This window comes from Carassius gibelio, chromosome A20 (genome assembly GCF_023724105.1).
Source record: "Carassius gibelio isolate Cgi1373 ecotype wild population from Czech Republic chromosome A20, carGib1.2-hapl.c, whole genome shotgun sequence".
In the NCBI taxonomy this organism is placed as follows: Eukaryota; Metazoa; Chordata; class Actinopteri; order Cypriniformes; family Cyprinidae; genus Carassius; species Carassius gibelio.
Window position 1 is genome coordinate 21,663,259 of NC_068390.1, and position 8,888 is coordinate 21,672,146.

Here is an 8,888-nt window from a genome sequence, read left to right on the forward strand (position 1 = left end):
AAGAAAACATTAGAATACATCTTTGCAATGAGCACATACAATTTACTTAAAACCAACTAGTATTGTTGTAACACATTCATTCACATTTATTCATTCAAGTATGGTCCCAAAATGAACATTTTTGTAAAATATAGTGAAATATTTTTAATGAGGTTATATTTAATTCTTATTTAGTGAAAAATAAATGGTTAGGAGACGTGCACATTGTAAGCATAACTGACAGATCATAATATGCTGGAGTCTGACATTGCTTATTTATAATTATAATGAACAACTTAATCAAATTGATCATTTTAAAGTCCTGAAGTAAATACAATTGTGTTTTATACAAATAGTGTAATCAAAACTTTTATATGCAAGCTTGATTAAATCAGGTTTTAGCTATTGATGCTTTTAATTAAAAGATCTTGATTAAGATTCTATGATCTTGTTATAGTCAACATGCATGACTGAATTGTCATAACTGCATTACATACTGTAGATGTCTAAATCAGCTAGACTTGTTGAAGACGTATCTGTGCATTGATCTGTGCAACACTTGACTAATGTTTCAATTTAAGAGCAGAGGGGAGGTCGTATGGCTCCATGTTGACTCATAGTCAAACGATAACTAATGTACTGTACTGTAAGAGTTACAATAACAGACATTGTTTCGCTTTTATGAATCAATGACTATGATACATAAACTTTACATCCAAATTAATGAATTTATAACTGATTATTTTCATTTTAATATTGAATTCCAAACGGATAATAATCACTTTAAGCAGAAAATTGCAAAGTAATGAATGTAGCAGGTGACTGTAGCTCAGTGCTAGAAATATTTATTTTATGGATAAGCGTCATCCTTTTTCTGCTTTTTGTTTTGCATTTGTTCTTAAAGATATAATTAACCAGTTTGGTTGAACTTCTCTTGATCCAATTTAAGAGCGCTGTTTAAGTTAATCCATATGTTTAATTTACTCTCGGAGTGAAATCCCAATAAAGAAGACGGGAAACGGGTAGTGAGTCTGTTTAATCAATCATTTAGATCCTGCTTCTGTGGAACAGTTACAATCGATTTTTGAGGAGTTTAGTCTGACGTGTCTTTTCACTTCACTTCATGATGCTAAGAGATGCTATTTATTATGCTCCGTGCTGTTATGTTTTTTATTATATTATAATAATATAATGCAGGGTGTAAAAAGTATAAATTATGGGTACTGTCAAAATTTTACTTAAAAGTCAAAATAGCTAGTCAGAAACATACCTTGTGATTTGAAATGTGCTTATAAAATCAAGAGCCATTGAAAATGTTCTCATTAAAGTAACTTTGAAACTGTGCAAATCAGCCTTTTTTTTTTTTTACATCAGGGGGATGTTAAACTGACACCAACCTCTTGAAATGTATTACTTGAAAGAGTTGTAAAAAGTGTCAACTAAGTCAAGTTAATATTCAACATAAATATAAAAACATAAAACGCATTGCTTTAGGTCAAAGAATATGTGTTGTGAGAAATGAGATATCTCTTTACAAGGACAAATTAGTTATCACTAATTACATTTTGTCATTAAAATGGATTTTATTGTTTTGAAAGAAAGTGGAAAAGGGATTTGACTTGTTCAGTAAATAAGACCAAAGTGCATTATGATGACCAATGAAATACATACTTTGAAGGTCTAAGTGAAAGTGTGTGTTGATTAAAAGTGTACAGATTTACCAAAATAATACATCACAAAATAAAACCCTCTTTAACCTCATTGTATAGGGCACTAAATTGTGTCATGTAATGTTAAGGTTTGATGCTTTTTTATAGTTCAGGAACTTCATGAAGGCTCAAAACGTGGCTCAAATGTCCACTGCCTGTTTTAGTCCAGAAGCTAATGGCAGTTGCTACATTTATAGGTGATATTTTCACTTCATGACTGAATGATTATTCCACAACATTACACTGGGTATAGAAAATAATCACCCCTTTCAAATAATGATGCAGTGTTTAAAATGACAATATTTGCTGGTGAATCTAAGAGTGATACACAGCATATATTCTGCCACAATGATCTTGTCGTTCCTATGACTCATATATTGGAAGGTGAGGGGGAAATTTATATTCGTGTTGAATACTAATCTGTTTATGCACATATTAATCTAATCACCACAGTTTACCCTTGAGTGTGCGACCTCTCTGATCTATAATCATTGACATTAACATTCACCGGGAAGAGCCATGTCTTCCATTGCTCCTAAATCGAATATATTGTCATTGTCTGAGAAATAGAAAGCGATCATAGGCAATGGAAATGATTTCAGTGGCATCTCTATAATACGCTTGTCCCCCTGGTGAAATCAAAACTGCTTTCCCGAACATTCATTTACTGTATTAAGTGCACTTTCCATCTGTGAATTTTCATCATTTGATTGGATGATAAATGAAATAAGATTGAGCTGAAAAGCAAACCTGCCATTATACAATAATGGAAACCTTTAGAATAATTTTTTTCGTACAGATCTGATATTTTATACAGGCAGAAATTGTGTTTTGGTTGAGGAGAAATATAATTAGTCTTCATTTATCAGCGAGATATCCATTCCCTTCTGTTTGCAATAAGAATAATGTTTCAAAAATGAAGCAAATTTCATTCTTGGGCTCAAGCAACACTGCAACCGATGAAAAAAAAAAGTGCATGCAATATATACAGGAGTAATCCCTCTGTCTTCCCTGCTTCAATAACCGCTCGTATACCCAGCTGGGTCACCAAACACTTCAACTAAACCTAAATGTGAGTCACCAGCAACCATTATGCTGAGGTTTTGATCAATCTGGAGAACAAATGCTAAATGCAGACTCCTGTTTTGTGGCCATGTCCGTTGGCAACAGCAGGTGTACTCTTCCTGATGGAAGTCATGCGGATAGCAGAGGTGCTCTGGAGGTAGCTGGTGTTGTGCTCTTGGTATTTGTGCTGTCTGCACAGCAGCTGGTTGTTGAAGTGCCTCCGGAAGCTCTCGCTCAGTAGGTACAGGGCAAATGGGTTCACACAGGAGCTGGAGAAACTCAACACGCGCGCCACAAGCGTGATGATGAGGTGTGACAGTGAAGAGTCGATCTGTCGATAGTTGAATGAGCGGTACATGTAGAGAACGTGGTTGGGGAACCAGCAAAGCGCGAAGAGGCCCACAAAAACCAAAACGATCTTGGCAAGACGCTTCCTTGTTTCCGTCTCAAAAGAGAGAAGGAAAAAATGACAGATTAGACCACTCGATAAAGCACAGGGTGCATTTTAGATGAGAAAAAGGTCAATGAAAATGCGTGCATCCTGATTCTTAACCCAGTAATTGATTGTCATTTGCTGGAATCAAGTTTAGTTCTAACATGTGTTCTTTTTAGCAATTTATGTTTCACCTATATCATTAACATGTTTTTTTGAAGGAAGTCTCTTTAAAAAGCTTAACAAGGCTACATTTATTTGATCAAAAATAAAGCAAAAACAGTAATATTGTGAATTTTTATATATTTTTTCTGTGATGGCAAAGCTGGATTTTCAGCAGCCAATACTCCAGGTTTTAGTGTCACATAATCGTTCAGAAATAATTCTAATATGATGATTTGATGCAGGTTGAAAACAGTTTTTTTTTTTTCTGGTTAATATTTTTGTGGTATATTAAAACAGAAAATTATTATTTTAAATTGTGATAATATTTTCGTCTGCATTTTTGATCAAATAATTGCAACCTTGGTGAGCATAAGAGACTTCTTTCAAACGTATTTAAGAAATCGTAATTATTCCAAACGTGGTAGTGCATGTTGCTTTGTGCTTTGAATTTATCTTATTTTATTTTCCACAGAATAAGGAAACTCATTCTGGTTTGGAATAATCTGAGGGTGAGTAAATAATGTCTGAATTTTAACTTATAGATATGTATTTTTCTTTTTTCTTTTCTTTTTTTTATCAGCTGGTTCTAGAGAATCTGCTGTGCTAGCAATGCTTATTTGTTCAATGAAGTACATGCAGTGCATAATACAAGAGATTATATCCCAATAAAGCCATTCATGCCATTCAGAGAAATGAATGATAGATGGATGAGAAAGACTGCATTGTTTTGCCCTGTGAAATGCATAATTACTTACAACCAGAAGAGATAAGAGCTGCGGTAAACCTCAACTAGGATGATATATTGTATTATCAAGGGCAAGAGGGAGTGGAAAAATTTAGCTGCCTTGAAAAAGAGATTATCAAAGAGAATATCTGTCATCCTTAAGGACCCTTGGCACAGTGCTGAACTGATGATTCACAGCCCAGCAAAAGATAAAGTGCCCTGTCTCAAAAAAAAAAACTGTCAAGGGAACATTTTCTGAAGGGTGTCCCTCAGTTCAACAGTGGCTCATTTTATAGTTTCTCTAAAAATGTTTAGAGAAATTAACCTCATATTAGATCATCATAAAAGGGCCAATTCCATTTCGGTTACAACAATTTGATATTGTTTCTAAATAATGGGTGAGGGCTATATGTATTATGAACTTTATTAAGAATGCCTTTTGAACTTTAACTGAACTCCTGAATTTGATTAAAGAGTTGTTATTTCTTATAATTATTAGTGAAATTTGTTATCAATTTCTGAGTAAAGTATATCCAACATGCTACTTTTTTTTTGTGACAAAAATAATTTTGGTTGGACAACTCCAAAAACGGAATAGACAGATAATCGGATGGATGGATAGAAGGATGGATATATATAATAGAAAGATTAAAAAATCAGACAGATAAATAAAAATCAGATAGATCTGACAGATAGGGGGAAAAAAAGATACGGTATGGAGTGTATGCATTCAACAGTGTGAGATGTATGCCCTTCCCCTGGAACCTCTTACCTGTCTTTTGGAGTGCTCACTAATCTCACCTGGCATATCGTGAGCACTCTTGTTAAGTGTCCTCGCAATGTGGTAGTAGTAAACAGAGATAATGCTCAACGGGATGAGGAAGTAGACAAGGAATATCATAATGGAGTGAATCTTAGGATGCATCTCGTTGGAGAGTGGATACGGTACACAGGCGGTGAATGTCATGTTCTTGTCTGGCATATGAACCACCTGCGAGAAGACCGCCTCAGGGATAGCCAGCAGCACTGAGACAACCCATATAGTGACAGCCTTCAAGCAGGTCCAGAACACTGCGCTGGAGGTCTGGATGTCCATGGGATTCACAATAGCTTTGTGTCTAAGAGAAACATATGTGAAGAATTGTCAGCACACAGATTGCTGTGCAATTCATTCAGGTTGAGGATGTATGAAAGAGAACATTTCTTTGTTTATCAACAATTTTCCATTGCTTGAGGGAAAACAACACTGTGGGCTCTTATCTGAAGTCAGATTTGATTCTCTGGTTATGGTTAGTCCACCCCAGAATGTGTGCCTGTTTATACAGTACTTGACCCATTATTATTAAACAGCGGTTTTGAGACGTGCGTTTTAAGTGTTACAACTCAATGTCTTATTCAGTTTCATTCCATGTTGTTAAAATTACTGCTGTCATCATACAGAGATACATTTCTCTTATTGGATAAGTTTATTATGTGACAGTTTTTAGAAGAATTTGACTTCTCTGTCAGCACAGACACAATCGGACATAGACACTGTGAAACATCTGCATTAATGTTTATTTATTTATGTATTTAAACAAACCGCAGTATTTCAGAGGGTCGGGGCACTGTTAAATGATCATTTTCAAGCGATAAGAATCATTTTATTTTTCTTGGGGACTAACTAACATGTATTTTTTTATTTTTTTATTTTTACTTTGCCACTACAGATTTTTCGAATTATAAAATCACAATATTACAGTGTGAAATCAGTGTTGAATAATTTTTATATTTATTATATATTTATATAATAAAATATTTTTAAACATTTTAAATATTTTATATATATTTACAATGTGATTTGTGCTATCCATGTGCTATCTTTATAATAATGTAACAAATTATATATATACTGTATATATATATATATAGAGAGAGAGAGAGAGAGAGAGAGAGAGAGAGAGAGAGAGAGAGAGAGAGAGAAGTAACATATGATTAAAAATTATATATATATATAATTTTTAATCATATGTTACTTCTCTATACTTGAACCTAAATAACCTTTACACTGGTGATCAGCAGTAAGTCTAAAACTACATGATCAAAGTCATAAATAATTCATTTCTAGGTTAATGTTTTTTTTTTTCCTGAAAGAAAAGATAGTTCATCTGTGCACATCTTTCCGATATTGTGCTGGAGCTGCAAAGCCTACAGACAGAATACAAAAAAAACCAATAGAGGAAATTCATTGTGGAAAATTGGTTGCTTTTGTTCCAATTAAATCGTCTATTTTCTCCTATTGAAAAACTGACATATTTTGATTTATTTGACAGTGTCCTTTAGACATTCTGCTGCTATCATCTCTAAAGTAAATGAAAGTCTCATACGACAGCATCCTTGCCCTGATGTCTCCTCTACCAGGTTTCACTGCCCCGGGTTTGCTTTTTCCTCTCTCAATGAAAACGGACTGCCCTGCCTCATGAGTTTGCTGGGGACCGCCACGATCACAGCTTCATTTCTCCCTGAGTAAACAAGTCTCAGTTGAACATACAGTATGAACTCACTGAAATGCAAATGAACTTAATTGTATTTCATGCATGACTGAGTATGAAATAAATTCTAATCAGATCAAGTCTTTAAAACAATCGTTTGGGTGACTTTAGAAATCGTCAATGCACTTGTCGTCCTTCCTCAAATCTATAATTTTAGACTTAATTCCTTTGGCCAGGTAATTCATTATCACAAGTAGCTGAACATTGACTACATTTTGCATCACGATTGTCGTTTTGGGGAAAAGAACTGTTAATGTAGCCTACAAATCAATAGCAATAAATGAGAACTGCTTGGACCCCAGGGTGATGGCATAATCACTGTGACACAAATGAACTTTTAGGTGCTCCAAACAACGAACAGACAGAGCAACAAATCAGACTAGGAAAGGTCATCACCTTTAGCAAGGGCCCCCCAAGCACTGACACAACAATGAAGTATAACACAGAGTATGTGAAACAGAATGGACATATGTCATCTTCATCACGAATCCTGAGCTACATTTTTAATGCTATTAATTTCCACTAATGCAGCCAGAAATGAGCTTATCAATACTGTAAATAAAACAATATATTAGTATTAATATGTAATGTATATTAGAAGAAATATTAGGGAATTATTATCCCAATGTATGTGGAGATTTCTTTTAATAAACACTATTTTTTTTTTACTAAGCTTTGTCCAAAACACTCATCTCTTGGCTGTAATGATGCCTCTGTTATTGACAACAGTCTTGGTCCAATTTGGTTATGAAAACGCTGCATTTCTAAAATAAAAATTCACTGCAGTGAGAGTAAATCAGAATAATAATGTCAGGGGTAGGCTGTTAAGATGACTTCCGACCTTCTAAAGAATATTTATGTGTACAGAAAATATAAAATACCAAACTACATAATAAATCTTTTATGAACCTTCCAAATTTGTACTCTGTGCTCACCTAACCCCATCACTCTGTGTAATGTCAAAAAAATTAACAGCATTTTTGTTGTTGAGAAATATATCTGAACCATGAATCAAATGTAATACAGAATTCCTGCAGGCTGTTTGCCAAATGCTGTATGATATCTACATCATCACGATTAGTTCCTCTATAAATCAAAGTAATTTGTATTTGCCCTCAGCTACAGGTGCTTAATAAGGAATTATATAATGTTTAATGACTTAAAGCAGTAAACAGAGATATTGTTCTAATTCAAAATAGTTTAAAAAAATGTTTATTGCTAATTTCTCTTGTTTGTTTTTACGGTTAAAAATCATAATCTTATATCTAAACGTAATTATCTTCAGAGTAGTGAATGTGGCAGTGATTACAATGAGTGGTACAATGAGGATTTTTATTTTTTTTACCTGTCCGCGCTTAGTGCCGTGAGAGTGAACACGGAGACTCCGACCGAGGTGAGCTGGATCACCGGGATCATCTTACAAGCCACCGTTCCAAAAATCCACTCCTCGTAGAAATACCTGAACGCGTCCACTGGTACACAAGTGACTAAAAGCAAAAGATCTCCCACGGCCAAGCTTGAGATGAAAATGTTTGGCACACTTCGCATCGCGCTGGTAGTGATGAATATTTTCACAAGAGTAATGTTGCCCAGTAAACCAACGGTTATGATAAGTATGTAGACCGACGGGATAACGCACTGAATGATGAAATCCGTTTCCCCTCCATCTGATGTCCAGTCATCTGTGAAGTTCTCGTAAACTACGGTATCCTCAGAGGAAATGTTATCCATATTTTGTTTTAGTGGTTAGAAGGGCTTCCAGCTGGGGAGAGAGGGATAGAGAGGCGCTGTCCACCAAACTTAGTGCTGAAATGAGCGATGTCTTCAGCCACGTACCTAAAAGTTGACTGGCTTCTTTGATGGACAGGAGCAAGTAAAGGGGAGCATGTGGCAAACAATTTTAACATTTAACCCTTTAGACAAACTATTGTGTATTGATGTTATTAACACGTGTTTTAGACTGCTAGTAAAAATCCGAAAGTGAATAGTATTTCTCGTTTTCTCATTCACAAAAACGCTGGATATTGACACTCTTCTGTAGCTACTTCTTGGGTTAATCACTTCTTGCAGCATCTACACTTTTCTTCAACTGTATTTATTTGACGTTGAATTGACTCAAACTGAATAACTAATAGTAATGCTGGCTTCTGTAAAACTACTTAGCTGAATTGAATTCACTTCAGAATAGATTAACTTTACATTTTATTGATATAAACTGCCTGTTGATATCAACACTAAACTGACTTAAGCTAAATAATGTCACTGTTGTCTTATTAGATCTG

The 8,888-nt window shown here is 34.7% G+C and overlaps 1 protein-coding gene across 1 annotated transcript; it reads right to left on the reverse strand.

The window, feature by feature from the left end:
- Positions 1-2,192: 2,192 nt before the first annotated feature.
- On the reverse strand, positions 2,193-8,337 carry LOC127939005 (neuromedin-B receptor-like). The gene is made up of 3 exons (XM_052535978.1): positions 7,952-8,337; positions 4,848-5,193; positions 2,193-3,198 (listed from the first exon to the last, which is right to left on the reverse strand). The coding sequence occupies exons 1-3, from the start codon at positions 8,335-8,337 to the stop codon at positions 2,815-2,817; spliced, it is 1,116 nt and encodes a 371-aa protein (XP_052391938.1). The 3' UTR covers positions 2,193-2,814.
- Between the last annotated feature and the right edge of the window lie 551 nt (positions 8,338-8,888).